General features: G+C 43.9%; 1 protein-coding gene across 1 annotated transcript; it reads left to right on the top strand.

Annotated features, from left to right (window-relative positions):
- Positions 1-13,064: 13,064 nt before the first annotated feature.
- LOC146186510 (uncharacterized) lies at positions 13,065-16,243 on the top strand. Its single transcript, XM_084605699.1, has 2 exons — positions 13,065-13,428; positions 14,283-16,243. The coding sequence occupies exon 2, from the start codon at positions 14,678-14,680 to the stop codon at positions 15,317-15,319; it is 642 nt and encodes a 213-aa protein (XP_084461825.1). The 5' UTR covers positions 13,065-13,428; positions 14,283-14,677; the 3' UTR covers positions 15,320-16,243.
- Positions 16,244-22,345: the final 6,102 nt, after the last annotated feature.

Consider the following 22,345-nt stretch of genomic DNA (forward strand, 5'->3'; position numbering starts at 1 on the left):
CCATTCGTTGCGTATGTTCCAAGTTTTCTCCTGAAAAAAAAAGGCGTTTGTGTCATCAGCACACATAAGCACGTCTTTTGTGTAGGGGATGTTGGTTATATCATTGATATAAAGCAAAAATAAAAGAGGACCCAACACTGAGCCTTGAGGAACTCCGGTCGAAATTCTGCCCATGTTAAAATGAAAACCATCTACTGCTGTGAACTGCAATCTGTTGTCTAGGTAGCTACTTATTAAATCTAAGGGAATGCCTCTTATTCCATAGCGGTATAACTTTTTTCTCAGGATATCATGTTTAATAGTGTCAAACGCTTTACGTAAATCTAAAAATATTCCTATAGTAATAGATTTGTTCTCTATGTTTTCTATTAGATTTTCTTTTATTTGTAATAAGGCAGACTCGGTGGTCCTATATTTTTGGAATCCAAACTGTTCTGGAGCGATAATTTAATTTTGTTCAAGGTAGCGGTAGAGGCGAGTGTTAATGACGTGTTCAGCTATTTTCGAGAATAGCGATAAGATATGTCGGTCTGTAGTTATTCATGTCGTTTTGTTCCCATCACAGTAACACGGGCTATCTTTATGCTTTCAGGAAAGAGACCCGTTGATAAGATTCTGTTAATGATATGTGCTAGCGGATCAGCAATTATATCTGCAACCTATTTGACCGGAATTCTTAGGATGCCGTCAGCACCTGGTGCGCTTTTGCCCAGGTGCTGTCAACGATATCATAATTTCGGTAGCAGTGCACGGTGTGAGAAGCATTGTTCTCGCATGGCTGTTCTTCAAGTAAGTAACTGGAGCTTTAGCACCGTTAGCAGCCAGTTGAATGGTTCCTACGCTCAAAAAGTGTTCATTCATTTTATTTGATAAAGCATCACGTTCAAAAACTTGGCCATCAAGATTAAGGGAAGTCGGCGTGTTTTGGGATTGATGACCTAGCAATTCATTATAGGTACCCCATGTTTCCCGAGGGCCATTAGACATCGCAAACCTTCTTTGGAAATAGTCCCTACGGGCTTTCTTGATATCTGCGCCTAGCTTGTTTCTGATGACTTTGAATTGATTGGTTGGTTGGTTTGTGGGGTTTAACGTCCCAAAGCGAATCAGGCTATGAGAGACGCCGTAGTGGAGGACTCCGGAAATTTCGACCGCCTGGGGTTCTTTAACGTGCACTGACATCGCACAGCACACGGGCGCCTTGCTTTTCGCCTCCATCGAAAAGCTGCCGCCGAGGCCGGGATTCGATCCCGCGTCCTTGGGAACAGTAGTCGAGCGCCGTAACCACTGCGCCACCCCGGCGGGAGACTTTGAATTGACGAAATATATCTAAATGTTTAGTCTGAATGAATTCAGAGAATAGGCGGTTTCTTTCAGTAATCCTCTCAGAGGTCTCGCGAGATCCATGGCTTACGGCATTTCTTATTTCGTTGAATACAAGTTTCAGGAAAGGCCTGATCTTAGATTTCCTTGAAAATACTTATGATTATGTGGAATGATCTACTCGGATCCTGCTCAAGAAATACATCACTCCAGTTTGTGTCTATGGCAAGCTTGCGAAAGTTTTCAAGGGTTGTATCCTCAACTTTCCTGTAAGCATTTTTCGGCTTATTGTTTATGCCATAATCAGTATATGGTGTATAATATCACTAGACATTCCGAGTATGTATGATCGAAAACGGAAGCTGATTTTCACAACAGAACATGCGAAGCAAGAGTTTTGCTGCGGTTTATTGTAACCTCAAAACGTCTGACGCAGCGTTAAATATCTCCTGGCTTGACTAATTGCATCAAAGAGAAAATGATTTGAGAAGGGAATATACCTGTGTTACCAGTACTATAGTGTTCCGTACATTTAGTAATGAATATCTATCCTAGAACATGAAGAGAGTATATCGTACCCCTGCAAGGGAGTGAGCTAGAGGACAAGCTACTCTGCTTTTACTTCTTTATGGGTGATTTGTGTTTAGAGTGAAGGACAGTAACGTTGGTAACTTGTGAGACTGATATTGTTTAAAATCTGAGGATAAAGAAATGTGACAGTTTGTATTGTCTTCCAGCCTATGTATGTAGCGTCTCAGGAGGATAGTTTTTTGTGTGATAAGGAGAAGCGTCGTCTTTCTAACCTAAAGTGTTCTAGCTTGCCATCTTACAGTTCTTTGAGGGGGGAGGGAGGCAGGAAAGGGTATTTGGCTGGTGTATGAAAGCTCTGGCTAGATCATTGGTTAGAAACGAGCCGTCACGGCCTTCATGTCTAGGTGCTTTTAACTCTCTAACGCAGCTCTTTTAGCTCCTCGAAGGTGTTTTGAATACCGATGGGAGGTTTAGGGTCATTTACGTGTCTTATGAAAATTCGAGAGAGATCAAATGCAAATCATTTATAAGCAAGAATTATATAGAAAGTATTAACAATGGCTTACAATGGACAAGGTCTGGCCACCCCATAGACCCTCAGCCGCTACTCAAGTATGGGGTCTGTCCACCTAGCTCCAGAAAGTTGACCCTTGAAGTGCAGTGCGATAACTACTAAATAGGAAGATATCCTGCAGCCTCTGTGCGCATTAAAGTAACAGATACGAAATGGAACTCTCCGTGATATCAGTTTGGAGCTTTCTAATTTGCCAAAAATGATGCAAAGGTTTCTCGCTCTTTTTTCTCCACAAAAGACCGACGAGATGAGCATCAATCTTCGAGATTCCAGAGAGCAGATGCCAGCTGCCAACACGACAGCATCTCGCACCTCTATCGGGATCAGCGGCCCGTGCTGTCGTTCAGTACATATAATGACACTGCTGATTACAGTAAACGGCCTAGGAGAAACGCTGTACATTCACGCCGTAAAGAAAAACTATAAACTATATGGGTTTCTGTTCAACTCGCGGAGCACCCCACAATAAATAATAAGGCACATAAAAAAGAAAACGACCAATGCAACCTTATAGCAAGCTGCATAGTACACACCGGAATGCATTAGACCGATACATACGCGCAATAAAATATTTGCGATGCTAGGTTTTCGCGAAGTAGTCCAGCTAGCTCGCGCACTCCATCCACTTGTGGCTTCACTACCCGGTGCGCAAAAAAAAAAAAAAAAAAAAAAAAAAAGAAACTCTTTCGCTCGCTAGTTCATGTGTTGCTGCAGACTTAACTGCGGACATTAAACCAACCACTATAAGGCTATTTTGGCATATTATATAAGCTTCTGTTCACTTTTCAGTAAATTAAGAGTCTTCAGTTAATTTCGTTTCTTTTTTAGGTATGCGCGTACTTTTTTTCTGACAATTACACTATTCTGGGTTAGATACTATGAGAGACGCGTGGTAATTACAGCATATTCACCAATCCTAGAGAAAAGCGACAAAATGAAAGCAGTCGGGCTGAAAATTACTTCATATCGTCCTCCTTTACAAAGAGCGGTAACTTGGCCCGTTTTGAATTATTCCCTGTTCAAAGTAGCTCATACTAAACATTTATTTATTTCTTTCCCATTTTATTATTTATTTATTTGTTTCTTTGTTTATTTATACAGATACCTACCCTCGGCCCCAGAGAAATTAGTGGGGAAGTGTCACAGAAAATTTTCATTGCTTTGTGCCGAGGAAAAAACATATACAACAGAGGGAAAGAAATAACAATTAGAACATTCCGACAAGAGCATAACTGCAACATGCGCACAAGCATTCGACGTATATGAAAACTCGAATTGAAAAAGAGAAGAAAAGCATAAAAAGCGTGATAAAATTTCGGTACACACATCGAATATGCAATGCAAGACTTGATGAGGGACACAGATGATTCGCACAACATTAATGCCAGCAATAACAGACTTAAACAACTAAGGCAGTTTTGACGCTGCAGCAAATTCAGAATATGATACAGTCACAACTGTGTCCTTGGGGCGTTCGTTCCTGATTGTGCGTTGAAAAAACAAATGTGAAAACTTTCTTTGAAATAAACAAGAAAATTAAATTGAAAATTTATGCTACTGACGACACTATAATGTCGTCTATCACAGTTATAGAGATTTTTGCGATGCCATATCAGATCTATTCTGGAGTCAATGTGAGGGGAATTTTATTATTTCAGGCTTTTTAAATGATTACGAACATTGAACGGACGTGTTTGCTGCTTGTACAGACAGAGTAACTATCATGAAAACATTAGTGTACAGGTTTGTCGGCAAAATAGATAAAAATTATTTTTAAACTTACATTATAGAGTTGCGTCACAGTTCACTCAATCCTCGTGCAGTCACGCGCCGCCACGCTTGCTTTCTTTTACATCTAAATATAGCGCGAAAAATAATCAGGTGATTGTAAATTAATTTTTGTGACGCAGAGATTCAGAGGGAATCGAAAAATCAATGCCTCGACAATATTGCAGCTAATAAACTCACATTTGAGCTTACATTCTAAAAATAATATATAAAAAAAATAGCGCTCCTAAACTGCAAAAATATGAGAAGTCGACATGTCGTGGATTTGCGAAATGACTGTTCGGTTCATTTTGCACAGCTATATATGGTTTGGATTGTGTGAAATGACAATTAGAAGGCCTTCAACCGGCAGTTCTGAGCCCTGTGGAAAGGAACTCTTTTTTGTCCAACATATATATTATATTTTTTTTACGCAAAAAATGTCAGTATGCGACAGACGAAGAGTTGTTTCACACTGACTGAAAGTCGCACATCAGCGTCCGGTTTTCTTTTTCAAGCGTATTCCTTATAGTGACGCAAAACATTGTGGTCGTAGAGCGCTGGCAACTGGGAGCGTGTTGACATCGAACCTTTGTAATCAAATTTCACATATTAATAAGTGCGCCGCGTACAAATGACACGTCGCGGATTCGAGACGGTGGAAGTTAAAGTTTAAGGTCGATATCTAACATGCTGCGAAATTTTCTGACGCCCAAATCCCCTCTGTTAGCAACGCGAGATCAGTCGATTATTTTTTCTCTAGGCGATCATGTAGTACTTTATAAATCCTTGACTTTTTCGGTTTCTCGCAAGTATTGAAAGTTTTTTATAAGGTCTTTGTTGAGATGGAAACATTTTATGAGTTGCATGGGGTATGCGCTTTTCAAGCGTCACTTCACTCAACTAAGAAACTATGGGGTGCATGTGTATAGGTGACAGTCGGGGGCGAATAACGATGCTTGATGTGCTCATATGCAACGTGGGCTGCACAAAAGCCGAATATGGTATGTTCTGGTACCTAAATTATGAAATTGGCTTGTACTTGACACTACATGCCATACTCTTGTTTATTTTTGGGAGAGGATGCTTGTACGTTTACCCTGTCGCCACCGCGCGAGCCATTAGGTATATACGGACAGACATGCAGTAAATGTTCTTCATTGCCCACCATCCACAAGCTCTAAGTTCCCAACTGTTCTGAAAATGTAAACGCCATCGGCCTGTATATTAGAAAGGTTCGCTGCACGCGAAATACGAGGATCATGAGAGGAACAAACAGGACAAGTCTTTTGCATCTGTTGCTCTCATTATACCTCGTCTTTTCCAGGCTGCGAACTTTTAAAATATGGATTAACACCAGCTGACCAAAATATCAATTCTAAATCGGCTTGCAGCAGCCTGTCGATAAGTGGCCGTAAAAGGAACGAAAAATAGATCCCTGTGCAAATAATTAAGGCGGTAAAATACACCTTATAGCTCTATTAGACCACAGTGTTAGGGGAGCAAGATTTAAAATAAAGGTCCGAACAAAACAAAAACGTTTCTAAAGTAACTCCATTCCGCAAATTCTCTGCGCACATCTGGTTCTGAGCACTTCAACTGTTCGTAACTATTGCCGCGGCCTCCAAATGTCTATTTACCGCCTGTCTGTAGGGGACATTCACGCGGCCATCAATATCAAGGAGCATCCGTGTAGTTGACTACGAATGCGGAACAGTGCACCTGCCGAAACGAGCAGGCCTTACACCGTCTAGCTTCACGGCCCAGAGGAGCATCGCGGAGCTCGAGATAATCCGATTAGGACACCCGGGGCCATCTACGGCGCCATCGCATCGCAATGCGGCTGAGCGAAAGTAAATCTCTTGGGGCCGCATCCGGTGGTAATGTTTCGCCCAGCTCCCTTTCATTTGGTACTGCCTCAGTGCTGCAGTCTGCCACTGCTTACGTCAGCGGTAAGCCGCGACCAAAGGAAAGGGTCCAGGTAAAAGAAAAAGTAAATTATGACTATTACAAATTCGTCGTAAAGAGGAGGATGCGCGCTGACAGGTTTCCCGTTGTGCTTTCGAGGCATGTGAAAATAGTTGGACGCCGCGCTGTCGAGAACACGTATAAAGTTCGGGAAAGCGTTGGAGACAGGGCAAGCTTTAGCGACAGTTTCGTGCATACGAAAGCGTTGCATTCCAGAGCGCCATCCCGTTTCGCCTAAGCACGTAGTACATCGGGTGCGGTGTACCTACAGCTTTGCGCGCAAAGCTCACTGTTTTGGCGCTTGTAAACAAACTTTGGTGCCGGTGATGGTGGCCAGCCCCGAAACGCCTCAAGTATCAATGGTGCTTTGTTTGAAAAGACGCTTGCATGGAGCAGGTGTAGACAACACTTGTCGCAATCTAAGATACAGGTCAGAATCACATGGCGTGTATTTGATAAGGTATCTGGCATAGTATTTGATACGGCACCGATGTAGCTATAGGTGTTACGTCAAAGTTGAAAGTTGTGCCCCAACTTGTGTTTTCCAGACTTAAGCCCGCCCCCCATTTTTATTCGCACAGAAAATGATTTAAGGCTCAATGACAGTGTTGGCAGAAAGCGTATTTGTCAAAACCGTGTATGCCACGTCCGATGGAGGCCCGTTGGCAAAGCGAATCGCCTTTCTAGGCCGTCGATCGGACGTGGTGTACCTTCGGCTTTGCGTGCAATGCGATCGCTTCAGTAAAGCTTAGTTCCGTGGTGGACCGTTCATAACGTGTAAATATTAGTTTCGAATCACATATATCCCCGTGCTTTGCAAAGTTTTCTTGAAGAATTTCTCACACAGGTCGGAGATCAAGGTAGGGACATTTTTGGTGTATCGCAGGTCTTCCACCTTCTTGCGAGCCGTCAGGCGCGATTACCCTCCGAAAGTGTGGTGTATATTCCGCAAAGCTTTTTCCTTGAGGAAATATGGCAGCTGGCCCTTTAACGTGACTGTGTAAAGGCTCTGGTCCATTGGAAACGCACCGCTTTATGTTGGGAAATTCGCATTGGTAGAAAGGTTGAAATCCATATTTGGGTACCCAGCGCGGAACAGGACGCAACACAAGAGAACGAAGGTAGACAGGTTCTCTTGTGTTGCGTCCTGTTCCGCGCTGTGTTCCCAAATATGGATTTGAACCAACTAGCCCAACAGCAAGTGTTGCTTAGAAAGGTTGGACTTCAGAAGTGAAGTGGCTGAATCGGAAAGTAAACGATTTGTATTGAAAACAAAATTTACGGAAGGCAAAATGGCCCCTTAACCCGATAATCTTATTTTGATGCGGTTAAAGTGATATTTTATATCTGTTTCGTGTGGTGTCTCACGCTTTGTGGTAGCTTACGACTGTCCCTTAATGATTATGTGTGATATTATATATCTGTGTCGTGTGGTGTCTCACGCTTTGTGGTAGCTTACGACTGTCCGCTAGTGATTATGTGTGAGGTTATATAAGGGCAATAAATAAATTATAAGCATCATCTTGAAAGAATGCACCAAAATGGTAAACTGCTCAAGGAGATTTAAACCGACGACCTCAATTATAATTGGCGCGATTGGAAGCGCCATTAGATATATTAAAAGATATATGTTATAATACACATCTATATACTGAAAGTGTATATTTTATTGTTGTGTACCTTTATAACTGTCCTCACATCACTGAAGCAAACAAGCTCTAGTCTATTATTGTGTTCTTTTGTTAACCGTTCTATTTCATATTACACTGCGTAATAGTCTGTGCCTACCGCTGTGCCACTTAGCCGCTTTCAAGAGGAAGGGTGCTGCGGCTCTGTCACGCTCTGTCTCGCAGCTTTTTCTGCAGCTGCTCTGCGTGTACATTTTTGCAAAGCAGAAATAAACGAATTTGAATCTCGCAAGCGGAGAGCACAATATGAATTGGCGGGAAATTTGAAGCAAAAACTTAAATCATTCCTGACATGCTTGGAAGTGTGGCGCGAGTATATGTCAATAAGGTGGACATGAATGAGGATTCGAAAGAGGATCGCCACTCACGAGAGATAATGGGCCTATTTTTTAACCTCCGCCAGCTACATTATAGTTATAATTTAGCAAAACACCATTGGAGGTATCGGAGCTTTGCTTCGCTGCTGTGGTTGCTGTAAGTTAATAAAAAAAAAAAGAACGTTGCCCCTATTATTAACGTTTGCGCATCATACCTTTTCAAGGCGGAGCCAAAACCTTTCCTGCAAATTGTTTGTTCTTTCTAAACGCTTATAGGGCCAATTTTTTCTTGCGGCCTTTCTACGAACTCAAGTGGCTCCTATACCTGAAGGGTTGCGGGAGTGTTGCTATGTGGCGGCTTCTTTAAAAACCGCATGACATATGTTCAAAAGAAAGCTTAGAGTTTTCTCTTTCTCATTTTACGTTGTTTTCAGTCGAACCACTGCAGGACCTAGAACAATGCACTGCTGGATGGTGCCGGTGACTCGGAAAGCACCGAAATAAGAAGGCCCGCTAGGGGGGGGCGGGATCGCACGACCCAACATGGCGGCGATTGCATGAACAGGGTACATCATCATCAGTGAAATGTCGAATTTTTGATGCAATATATAGAGTTAGGTAAATCATTAGTAAACCTCATCAAAATATATGGGTCCAAACACGCTTTCGTGTGGAATCCTAGAATATATTTGGCTGAAAGACAAATTAGGGTTATCGACAGTGGGGAGCTGAAACTTAGAAGAGAGGAAATCTTTTCTCAATTCAGTAACAAGAGAGTGGATGTTAGGCACTTTTAATTTGTCTACAAAACTGTTTTTGCAGTGCCACGTCAAAAGCTTTGGAAGGATAAAAAACTGTCGAGTCGACTTGAATACTAATATTAAAAGCTTAATGAAGTCTATGTACGAATCTAGCAAGCTAATTTTCGAATTCATAGCTTTGACCGAAGAAATCTGGTCGATTAAAAATGATGAAATGATATTGTACTCTTCTAAATAGTTAATATGAAGGATCGCCAGACTTGGAAATTAGCACAACCTTATGCACCCTCCAGTCGCGAGTAATCAAACTAGAGGCAAGACACTGAACAAAAAGCGGACTATTAAGATGCGATGAATACCTTAATGAATTCTTGAGTATTTTGTTTTAAAAACAAGGATATCAGATGCTGTTGTTGATTTAAATTTTCTTAGTAAATATAAGGTACTGTTTTCGCTAATAAGTATTTCGGACATTCAGGTCTTGGAATTATTCGTAGTAAAAATGGCTAAAGAGGTCTCTTCTCTGTTGTAAACCAACGTGAATGCGTTGTTTGAGAATCTGGGCACATTAAGCTACTGGAACACTGATTCCTTCAGCATTGGTCAGCTAGGTCTGCCGCCAGTTTAAAAATGGCGCAGAAAATTTTCGACTCCGCATGTTCCTCCATAATTAAGCTGTATACGATGTGGAGGATGGTGACATTGTAGAATGACATCAAGGGTGGGTCATGAACTCATCACTGCGAGCATGTACGAAAATGAACTTCGTGTGTAATACAGACAGTGCTACCATCGTCGCCAGGAGTTTAAGTCATCAGTCGAAAAAGTGATGGTCAAAGTTGAATTCGAATGGTCTCTTCCTTCAGGAACGTTTCCGAACTCTTCTAATTATCTAGCTCGGCTTGGAAGAAGACAAGAGATGTACTCTTAGAAGAAGACAATATTATATAAGAGTTGAAGTTAGGGAAAGACCAAGCCTTGGAGCCCTTTACTCATTCCCATCGCAGTCACACAGTGGTTAGGACACTCGACAGGTGCACCCAAGGATGCAGGTTCTAATCCCGGCCGCAGCGGCCGCTTTTCGATGGAGACGAAAAGCGAGGCACCCGTGTGCTGTGCCACGACAGTGCACGTTAAAGAACCCCAGGTGGTCGTAGTTTCGGGAGCCCCCCACTACGGCGTCTCTCATAGCCTGAGTCGCTTTCGGACGTTAAACTCCATGAAGTACAGTAACCGAACTTTACTCATCGACTTTTCTCTCGATTAGCCTAGGTTAGGTAAAACTTCGGTTTCTAAGCGCTGCCGCATTACAAGCTAAACATGGAGCTCAGCTCACACTATTGTGCACTCTCATTTTGTGAGTCGCAGATAATAAACAATGACCAGTTAATAAACGAGATCATGTGTTGATAAAGGAATAAACAAAGAAAAGGGTGGCCATATTGAGTTGTCAACCTAAACCATCAATTAAGCAAACAGAAGTCGTAAGGGGCTAGCACCACTCTTGTAGGTTGAGCAGAGTATTGAACCCAGAGTCCTTGAAATTCTATACAAACAAAAACAAATACCTGAACTTTCTTCGCTCCTATCGGGATCTCCCCTGTCGCCTGCGCTACCGCCTACCTCACAAGACGGAAGGAAAGGGGATATGTCACGCAGCTGCCTCGCGAACAACGGCAGAGAGACCGGCAAAATGGAGAAAATCATTCCCGAGGGGCGCCGTCTTGGTTGGCGGTGGCCTGTCCGAAACCGTCGTTATATATTTTCATAACATACAAGTCGCGCCGTCACTGCCACACGGACGTACTTATTAAGCTCCGCGACATCGGGTGGGTCTGGGCGTCTTTTCTGAGATAACTGTCGCTGTATATTCTTGTACGTTGCTTTTTTATTCAAAAATAAACTTACAATTTAACCTCAACTTCAACTTATGTGCTCGCTGTGATAAGCTTCTGACGGCGGCAAGTGCGAAAGAGCATCAACCTCCACCTGCACGTTTCAGAAGTGTGCAGAAGGAGAGCGCTTTGAAGCGAAATACTCGATACGCACACGCACACAACCATCATCTATCTCTTGTCGACCTGTCAACCAAACACTGTGCGTGGAACCCATTCACGGCCTCGCCCTTCTCTCGCCCCTCGATGTCTACAGTCAGCCTTTGGGAAGGAGGGGGGGGGGGGAAGCTTCACGCACTCTAACGAACAAAGAGAGCGAAATGCAGTCCCTAAATGACGTTAAACTGAGAAGTAGGCTTGTTGGTGGATATTCATAGTAATCCAACGCGGAAAGCGAACACCCGAGAAGACAACAGGACATAAGCGCTTTTACTGTGTTGTCGTCTCTGCATGTTTGCCCTTTTCGCTTTCGGTTACCATGAATGAGTCCCCAAATGAGCCGCGGGACAATGATGGCGTTGTGCTGGTTGAATATTTAAAACGCTGCACGAGTTAAATTAAGCGCGAAACCTACAAATTCCCCAGAAAGTTTATGAATACCAGCATGGAGCTAGTTCTCTGGCGGGGGCACCTATTTAACAAGGCAATGTTCAGCTCCGAATTAGTCTGGAGACAAACGCCATGCTGTATAGGATTTGTAGTTCCTCAACGCTTTTTGCCTCACCCATATTATAGCTCGAACTTCGTCAGAACCCGGGCTGTTTTCCTGAATAGACTCGTCTTCCATCCGACGAAGAGCTCGTGATTGAAATGCGCCCTTTGTTAGAAACTATGAATATATATGCATTGGTTCAGGAAAGGCAAGGTCATTCGATGTTATCTCTGGAACATATGCTCTCGCGGGGGAAAAGGCATTGCAGATTTCTAGTCAAATGTAACAACTTTAAATTCTATAATTTAATAACTAACACTGCTGCCTGGCTTCAGAAGGGAGCTCCGTTTCGACCATGACGTGCAAAGCCTGATACAATATTTGTTGACACGTTTCAACGTAACTAAAGAGAACATAACTAAAGAGGACAGAGGGCCGTAAGGGTTCAGCGGAATGAAACAGAGCCCATAGCTGAGCTTTGCGAAGCATTTGATTTCGTCAGTAAATATAGCTGTCACATAGAAAACATCATATGCGACTTTCAAGATAATTAGAGAAGACATTTAACTAATCCCTTTAGACTACAGTCTTTCCTGTTTCAAATTAATTAATAAAAATATGTGTCGCTTAGAAATGAATATATCCGCCAAATAATATTAAACGACCGCTCCCCCTTTCTTAAATCTCTCGATATAAATGATTTTAAACGTTCGTCACTTGTCAGTGTTGTAACTTTTAAATACGCTGTAGGGATAGTACAAGACAAAATTGACAAATACGCAACACATCCTCGATTCAGAACTGCATTGCATCGGACAGCATTATGCGTCCATGGCATTCGTGCATCTAGAAGCAAGGAAAAAAAAAAAAACAAACAAACTTTGCAGTCAATATAATTACGTAAATCGTAAATTGGCGATTATACAGTTCGCGAATCTCTGTTATAAGATATTTAGTACAACTAAATTTGTTTGCAATACATGCAAACACAATGCAAACATGCAATATATTGCATGTTTGCAATATATGTGACCAAAATTTTCTATTTGTCCCTGTGTTAATCATTAACTCTTATCAGCTGTCATGCAAGTGTGATTTATTGTATTCGAGACAGCGACGACGTACATCAAGACCGCCCCCTGGCCGTGCTATTTATAACTTCAAAAGCGATCGCTAGCTGACAAATCCCAACGTTTTCAGTGCGGAACTCAAATGCGGTCAGAACCAGACTTGACTAATTCTTCTATCGTCTCGCCTATACTTTGCTTGTGGCTTGACACCGTATCATTCGGGCCGGCAGCTAGCTCTTTAGAGATGACACGTGATGCTTCCTTTACAAACGTCTGCGTCTCATTACAAGCACGAATGCCATGTCCTGTCTTCAAGGCGTCGCGTCGAGCGATACCACAGCGGAAGCGAGTTTTCTCCTATCTCCAGCAGTAACGGTCGGGGAGTCCGAGTATCGCCTGACATGCGACGCACAGCTTCACGTGATTCGGGGGCGTGCGTCCAGTAACGCTCATCCCGTTTCGTGTTATACGCGGCGCGTTGCGGAGTTGTGTGACGTAATTCCGTGATCCCCGTGGCGGAGTTCCAAGGAGTCTCTCAGTACGCTCGTCCGCGTGCCTCAGATTTTCTTATCAGTCGATATATCTCATCTGTGATGCTGCGTGTTGTTCCTTGTAAGCATGCAAGATGACGCGTATCTCTAACCAAGTGTAGCAACCTGGATCTTGTCGATAGAAAAAGTGCGATAAAATAGACAATTTTGATGAAAAAAAAAATAAAAAAGAGGGAAGTCACGTTCTCGAACGAAGAAGCTGACTAAGGGATCGGAAGTGAAAGTGTGTGAGGTAGTTTTTTTGAACTCGGGCCCCCACAGAACATCAGAACATTGCCCGACGGGGGAAGTAGCGACTTGTGCACGGAAGTCATCCCCCAAAAGAAATCGAGTAAGTGAGCTGTCATTTATTTTTCTCCTACGCCAGGAATGCGAAGTCCTGTTTCTTTTAAGGAACGCAGAGAAAGGCTTGCTAGACAGGTGAGAGCGAGGTGTATCTTACGAATTACAGCCGATGATAAAGATCAATTTTTTCAGTTTCTCAAATGCCTCACTGGGTTTAGGAATTCAGTTTAGATTGTGCGCACAATCGTAATAATTACGTGTTACCTTTGCAACCGCAGCAATATTTACTGACTTGTAAACGTTTATGAAAGCGCAGCAGCTTCTTGAGTAAGTGGCTCAGTAAAACAGCAAGGTGGGTAGGCCGCTCAGAGTCTATGAAAGGAAAAATTAACTGAACAAATCAGAGACTGACGCAGAGACAGCACCTGTTCTATTTTCTCTCCTTTTGTTCGCCATGTCTTTCGTACTGTTAATTTCACCTTTATAAGTCTGCGATGTCGGATGCGAGTTTTTGTTTTCAACAAAGTATAGGTACTGAAGAGTTGGTCATAATTCAAGCAGTCCTTGCCTTTGCGCAGCACTGTCTTACACAATATCTTAAATTGTATATGGCTTACAGATATCCCGTGTATCTTAACAAGGACGCTACAAATGAAAAAAATTCTCCGTTGCGTACAGCTACACTTGGGCTGGCAGTTGTATAGACGCTTCCTGAAATCTCTGAATTTATTTTTTCTCTTGTCGTCAGCTAGCTGTTTTAGATGGCATGCACTGTGGGCAAGAAATTCATGCACGTGCCTTGAATGACGACAGAAGTAGGGTGACTGAATTACCGCAAGGTGCGCGCTGCTGTGTGCACATTGGTCGGCATTTTTTCTCACTTTTTGTTTTCTTTTACAGCACCTTTATGCTGGCTAGTTGCGAATTTCTGAAGCATCAGCTGCAGGAAGCGAGGAAAATAACAAAAGAAGAGAGAACTAGCATGAGCGTTCTCTTCCGCTACGCGAAGAAGCACGGTTTGTTTGATCAGACGGCATAAATATTCAGAACTTCCATCGTAGCCTGCCGAGGGCCGCAGTGCACTGGACCCACTGCGTGCAGCTCCTGCGGCAGTGCTGCTCCGTTCTACCGCCGCTTATCGCTGTGTGAGAGTCCGATTGCAAGCGGACGACGGTCGCCGATAGCCGCACGCTCGGGTAGCCGAGCAACACAAGCTAGACGTGCTCGTCGGCACTCGCCTCGTACGCGGCGTCGGACGGTGTTACGTGCAGTGAGCCGTCTAGCGTATTCTATCAATGGGTGCCACCGGAAGCTCAACTAGCGGCGTCGATCATCCCAGCACAGCGGACGGTTCGGTTATCCAGGTAGAAAAGAAAGCGAGTGCACCTCCCAAGCCGGAGGTCTCCAAAGCTATCAGGGACTCCGTCCAGAAGTCCATCGCCGCGTCCAGTTCCCTCCTTGGTGAAGCCAATGGAGTCTGCAACGGGGGGATAGGAGGAGGAGGAGGCGGAGGCTGCGCCAAGAGCTACCAGAGGCTTCGCTGGAGTCGCAACAGCCTTCTGGCGAGGGCCAAGCTGGCCTCAGCTGTGGGACGTGCCCAGATGCACTGTCGCCGCTGTGACCACCGCTGGACGGATGAGGGAGTGGAAGTGTTCTTCGATCTGGGCAGACTCGGAGTGCCCAGGGTTGTGCGAAAGCAGTGCTTCAACTGCGGCCACTTGGTGGTGCCCTCGTTTTCGTGCCTCGAATGGGACCGGCTGGCCAGCGAGGCCCTCGGAAAGTGGTCCAGGAAAGCGCTTGAAGCACACCGCAAGCAAAGTCGCAGTGGTGCGCCTGTTCCAATCCCCGAACATTGTACGGTGCCAGTGCCAGACCCGGTGACGAAGGAGATGGTCGTCATTAACGTCGACGTCGTCAATAACAATTCGCCGCGCTGAAGAACCATGCATGTCATTTCATGTCGTTATATACAGTCATCGACACGAAGCTGCCGGGGCATGCCACATTATCATCCATCCGTGTCTTGTGCGGTATGTGCTGTGTGGAAGTTTAACTACGACACATCATTTTGTAAAGCGCCATTCTTCATCGACCTTGGTGGTTAGCGGCGGCCTGACTGCACAGTATGTAACTGCATCGTTTAGACTTTTTCAACTCTTAACATTATGTCTAACTCGCTGTTGTACCAACATTCACATCGGTGGGTGGTGAAACTCGTGGAGCCTTGAATTTATTTGAACCTTGCTGCCTTCTGCTCATTGTGTGTGAGATAATATTTGGCGACTTTAATCGCACTGCAAATAAGCACACTGCGGTTATATAACGAGTGTGAAGCTAATGGGGAAGAAATTCTTTTTGCTGTTTTCATGGTCATTATTGAAAAAGTGACGTTTCGTGTTGTCTAGTCACGCAAGTAGAAAGAAAACCAACCAGTACAGTGTTGGCTTTTCTGGGCGCCGCTTATCTGTAACGTGCTTGAGCTATCTGTCTGGAGGCGAAGTGGTTTCTTTTTGTCCTTTTGTGTAGTGAACTCCGCCGCGCCGGCGCGGTAGAGACAAACACTTTTCCGTCGCAGTGGGAAGGTCCGTGTCAACGCTTCTTGTACAGGTCGTTGCCGTACGTACATGGCATCTTCGGTGTGAGTCACTTGATGCATAATCATCGTGTCACTGCTCTGAGGAATGAATGGTTGAATAAAGGCTTTATTGCAAAGGAAGAGATGGCTTCCCGGAGCTGTTTGGGAATTAGGGAATTAGGAAGGATGGGGTGTAGGTTAAAAAACAGCTTCAGTATTCTTCACATCATTCAGAGCTGCGCGTAGTTGGTCGATCTCTCTCACCCTTTTTGAAGCAGACCTCAGACCTTCCTGACTGCTATATGTCGCAGTGGAATGTAGTGTAATGGTAATTGCTCGTATCTTGTGAATTATAGGATGAGCGTGTCACCACGTGCAATACATGCTCAAATATGTATTTCCTCGCAAATAAAAAACAAAATACAGAGTGCAGTGCCACATAAGATATTCAAAGGTCTGCTGTATACAGTTCCTAACAGAGCAATGATGCCCTACGTGCGTACCAGTATAAAAGACGATAGCAGGCTTAGGCTACCTGAAGCGACCCCAACGCCGGCGTTTGATAATACGAAAGAGCTCACGCGAACGCAAGAGGTCTTTCTAAACAAGACAGCAAACGCAGCGTACCCACGGCACATACGTCACAAGTGGTTTCCCGGCAGACGCAAAACACTCATGCAGAACAGATACTGAGATAAATAAGAGAAGAAAATGTTAGCATCAGCTAGATCAAGAATTGAAAACAATAACAGCACCTTCCTGCTTCTCTACCCATGAGAGGAAAGGGAGCCAAATCTCAGGGCAGGTCAAAGTCCGCTGCTCTCTACATTCATGCGGCTGACCTACATATCTACACTGCTTTTTTTTTTTTTAAGTTAGGCCCGCTTGTTTGTTTATTTAGTTATTGCAAGTACCTACAGCGCCAATGAGGCATTATTGTAGGGGGGATATAATTACATACAATACCACATGCAAAGAAGATATTGGGAAACATGTCAGCAAAGTAACAGAACACATTTAAAGAAGACTAAATGAATTCACAAGTAGTATCAGTGTAATGTAACATAATTCGACACAGCGCTGGTAAACGCACGAGAGTTGGAAGAAATACATTAGATCAACAGCTCAACAGCACTTTGGAAATCAGGCGCACAAACTACACCATTCGAAAGCTTATCCAGTACGGAATTGTGTTAGGGAAAACGAATACTTAAATACAAATTAATGCTGCATTGATAATGCCATCTTAGCTTCGTATAGTCTCTTTTCTGTGACTAACTTTGAAATGAAAGATGTGTTCTTGCTCTTGAAGCATACTTCATTGTGCCGCTGTGATCACAAACACACAAAAAACGTGCTTTTAATCCCTACTTGATGGGCCTCTGTCTTATGAAGACTGCGGTCCTGAAAGTGAACAGTAGCGCAAGTGCTTCGATATAGTGCGATATAGTATGATGCAGTGTTTCGATGTAAAAAATAAACAGTTAAGCAGTGTGAACTTACTGGGTGGGCATCTGCCGGTGGCGTAAAAATGCTGTGATGTCCCCATTAGCTGGAAAATTGGTTTTAAAGCAATAAAACAACGTGTTTATTCTTGGATAGCAGAAAAAAAAAGATAAACATAACTGCCCTCTACAACTTTTCCTGAACAGTTAATGACATCAATTAAGTTGTTTTTCGATATGCTGGCGCTATGTGCGGTCGTTAGGCAGTCACTCTTTATGCGCAGCAAGCTGTCCACAATAGCCGCGAGAGATCTAGCTGTCAAGCAGGGTGTTTTTATTCAGTGGTGGAATTTAATGCGTCACATTGTTATCACACTACGCATCCAGTGTTCCTGCATGAACCAACAAAAATAAAGCGATGCCAAACGAGACAATCTAAAAACGCTGTGGACGCAGTCTTCCGCAATCAGCTTTGTCACAGCCCTGCATAAAAAAAAATGAAACTTCAATGCCGAGGTGAAGTATTTTTGTACGTTTTACGGCTGTAGGATCAGCGCGATTTAACACTTTAAGGTGCTAGTCGTAACTGTCTATGCAATGCTACGCAACCTGAAAGTGACCTAAATGAAGACGCTTGCCTTGAATGCTCTTCTGGATGCATTGCAGGGCTTGCATCTTTTTTGAGCAACAATAACGCATGTCTGCTCATGGATCATCTTTGTTATAGTTGGCGCCGAGATTAAGCGTACAGCTTCCAGCACAGTGTCAGCAGAGAATCGGAAGAAATGTATAGCATAGACTAATCAAACTAAGAAAGATGTGTCTCAAGGTCGTTACAGTTATTGGAGTTGCTAAGCCAAACAATTTTGTTCGAAGTGGAGAGGGGGCGTCAACGGGGGGCTGAATATTAGAAGCATTCATCCCGCCCGCTCAACACTACAGCCTTAATTGCATCTAAGCTGTGTATGATATCAGTAATAAAACGCGAACAATTGAATTGAAACATAAACGGAAAAATGGAAAGCTATCAGATACAGAGTACTATACAGGTAAGTTTTATTTAGAAGGCATAAAGACTACCCTGAAGAACTGCCAATCAAACGTAACTATATTTCCTCTTGAGGAGGTGATACGCTTGTGTCTTTACGTTGGCCTATCAGCTCTCTTTTCCGTGTTTCATTCGTTGCTGGTAGCGTGTGAGCTGCGCTTATACAGTGTTGATGCATAATTAACGGTAGCTGCTTTGCTGACTAGTACACCGTCCCAGCGCTCGTTTTTTCTTTAAAAATAAAGCGACAACACTCATCAGCGTTTCCGGCATCGCTCTGCAACGTGCCATCCGTCGAATGATCAGCCGAATCACGCGTCGCTCTCGTGATAGCGCCCTATCGTCGTTTGGAGCCGCGTCGCTGAAGAATGCACTGGAAGCGCAGTTGTATAGGGACAACGTGCAAAGCACGTGAATGGAACACATAGCCGGACCACATAGCGACACGGTTAAGCCGTTAGAATTATCGCATCATGAGAGCACGCAATTCATCTAGTTTATTAGTAATCTCCTCTAAATAGCAGGCTTTGATCATAACTATATCGCGTGGCGGTGCCCTATCGACTGTATATGTTAGGATCATGCAAAGAGCATGAAACGATTGGTAGAAATGAAAGAAAATAGACTAGACTGATCTTAATATTATTTTGCTCTTGCTCAAGATATTTGGTGATGCGTGCTGCAAGTAACAGTTTGTTTTGAAGCTGATAAGCCCACCAGAGTGTTGGACGATAAGGTTTGGGAGAATGGACAGAAATACCTAAATAAGTGAGGCATCGCACATTGTGATTAAAAGCGGTCTCTCAACAGGCGATGGTAAAAAACGCATCCGAGCCAGGGGTAAAGATTTACAGTATATACATTCTTCAAAGGTTGCTTGTAGGCAAAAAAAAAAGAAAAAAAGAAAGAGAACTGAAAACGACTGCGATACTCCCTAATGCGAGTTTACAGATTATGCGCAGCTTATTTAAGGACTTTTACGATATTTTGAGGCAAATAATTTTAGAGATACTTGTATGCATGCATGTAGAGTTACAAAGCACTATTTATTTTTCTCACGAGCCACTTCTGAGAACATCTCTTCGGCTCGCGACTCTCTCTAGTTTGGTTATACCGACAACAATAGCGAAGCTGCTGAACCGCTGAACGGACTCAGCCTTAAAAACAAGCTTGGGAACTGAACCGTCGCTGGGCTTTAAGTGGAGATATTGCCCTGTTCTCCCAGTCAAAAAAACAGCCGTAAAAAACAAGCGACGAAACCAGACCGTCGTTATCGCACGTTAAAGCCGAGAGATTGTGTTGTTCTCCCCGTACTATTTACAGCAGCTTTTATGAGCTTAAGATCTTCCTTTTAGAGAGCATACTATTTTCTTGGTGAAAAATACAGCGGATTTAAGCGTTTTCTTAGCATGAATAGTATTCTGGGCTTCTCGGGCATATCAACAGTTAATGGGTTTCCAGCCAGCGGGCTTGCGCTTTTGTGTCCATAAAGCTATAATATAGACACTTAACCCATGCCCTTTAGTGCGTGGTTCCTTGGTATTACAAGCTAAACCAGAGCTATACTGCGGATGGTTCGGTAAGATGGTGACATCATCTGGTTGATGGATGCGTCTTCGTAAAAATGTCAAAGTCCTGAACGTCTTGCAGCCATACTTTAGAGGCTGCATGTTGGTACCCATCGTCAATTTTATTGCGCCTTTTTAATGTGAACATATCTGGACCAGCAGAGGCAATAAAAGAAGAGAAAAATCTGTATTCATGGCTTAATCGGCACAATGGCGAGCCGGCAAGCTCGCCAAAACAAAATATTGTAGGGCGTGTTCTCATGACCACCTCTATTGGACGCGAAGACATACCGTGGCGCCACCTCTTAGCAGGGCCGCGTGACGCAGTAAGTATAAACACTGCGCTTTGAACAGCTGCTGCGCGGCGCTTTCCTAGGCAGTTTATTTGCGCGTTAATGCTGGATTTATTTATTTATTACACATTACAGTCCAGACCTGTTGAAGCCTATTTAAGGCATTCAGCCCACTCATCCGACAAAAAAAGCACTTCACTGAATAAGCGAGCTGTCAAAGCGTACGTAGGCCGGCGAGTTTGAGCTACTGCTACGGCACGTCGCACACCGGTCAGCATTGTTGTCACTGTTGATAAATAAAGTGAACATGTGACACACACATTCAGAAATAATCGGTCATAAATCTCGGTAATCATTCGGAGAAAATTGCTCACTGCACCGCTGCATAGCTGCTTTGTTCGGCAATAACATTCCTCTGCCAGAGGAACGGAGGTTTGAGGTGGCGAATGATGCAGGGCACTTCGAACGGTGCCGACAGAAGCGGCGCCATTCGGCTGCTGCCCCTCGAATAGGCAAGTTGTACAGTGGGGATGACTTGAAGAAATCTTTTAATGCAACTGTGTAGAGGTATGTTCCTTCCGGCACACTGACTGCGACCATTGCTACTCGAGCTTCGGGAGCGTGGGTGTTCGCTTTTCCGCGTAGTTTTGTTGACCCTTGCGTCAGCAGATCATGGTATGCATGTTTTGTTTTTAAATAGCTTTCTCGGTAATTTGAAATTACTGCTAAGTTTCCTAAGGCGAGTCGTAATGCGTACCGCTTCGCTTTGCAACAGTATAGTTTATTTTTGTTTCAGTGAGAATCGCTTCGGCCATCGATGGCCTCACTGACCAGAAATTTGACACCTCCTCACTGTCGGACGAACGTTCCTTGCTCTGGGTAGGTACTGCTCGGCAAAGAAGCCAGCATATTTTCTATGCCCCATTCTGTTCTTAATTCCTTACTTTTTTCTTTTTGTATTTCTTTCTTATTCTAAGAGTCACCCTTGTCTTCCTCTGTCGCCAGCATCATCATACGCGCACTCATGCTCACCGAGGGGCAGAACCTCTACATATATGACCTTCACTGAACCCGGTCCTTATCCAATTGCTGTCTCTGTATCGCTAATCACACCTGCCCGAATTCTTCCTAATCTCTTTTATCTACAGGACTCTCTTAGCCCCTGATATCACTTTATTTTATTTTTTTTGCCTTTTTTTTTTCTTTGCGCTAGGCGCCGAATGGTTTTGGCGGCAGTGCTCAAAGAGCTCGTGCACGGAACTGGGTGTCCGTATCCACTGACGGTAGGTCCGCAACGCGCTCTTTTCTTTTTTCCTTTTTTTTTTTTTTTTTGGTGTCGATATTCAGCGCATTATAGTTACTGACGACTGCTTTCAGCCTCTCGGCTCAACATTCAAAAGAGTTCGAAACTCAGTAAGTTTAGGAAGAGACAGACGGTTTCTTCAGCGACACGACAGTTACTTCAAAACACAATTCGCCCACTCAATCCCACGCGAGGATTGCTGCAGTCAGTAACTTATTGTGCCGCAAGAACAATGCAGGCTGTTTTCGCGGATTACCTTTCCTGTCGTCGCCGTGGGAGGCGTGCAGGCGCCGACGCCTTGCACGGCTGCCACGGGGGAAACGTGCCTTCAACTCTTGTCCTGAAAGATTGGCCTGATAAGAGGCTCACCGCGCTGGGGGTTCTCATTATCGACGACCGCCCAGTTCGAGAAGCACGCACCTGATAAGCGGGCAGTGAGTAGTACGGGAAAAGAATAAAATCAGGAGAAAAAATTTGTTAATTTGTCTTCTTGACTTCAGCTCCACTTGTGCGAGGAATACGAGCTGTACGAGCTGTCCTGTCAATCTCTTAATTGCATTGTACGAGTATACGAAACAGAAACAGGCACAAAGAAAACGTGTGAACATGATTTGTGCTGATATGGTCAAAGAGGGGCCTTAGTGAGGAGGATTCTCTATCAATGCCTGCAGTCTTTTCTCATTTTAGCGCTCACTTTGATTTTAGCGTCGTTTACATCAAGCTCTCTATTG

This window comes from Amblyomma maculatum, chromosome 6 (genome assembly GCF_055883805.1).
Source record: "Amblyomma maculatum isolate TAMU_Amacu chromosome 6, ASM5588380v1, whole genome shotgun sequence".
Lineage (NCBI taxonomy): Eukaryota > Metazoa > Arthropoda > Arachnida > Ixodida > Ixodidae > Amblyomma > Amblyomma maculatum.

Bases quoted from the DNA above. Each gene is read 5' to 3' on its own strand.
- LOC146186510 (XM_084605699.1), top strand. From the start codon at position 14,678: ATGGGTGCCACCGGAAGCTCAACTAGCGGCGTCGATCATCCCAGCACA.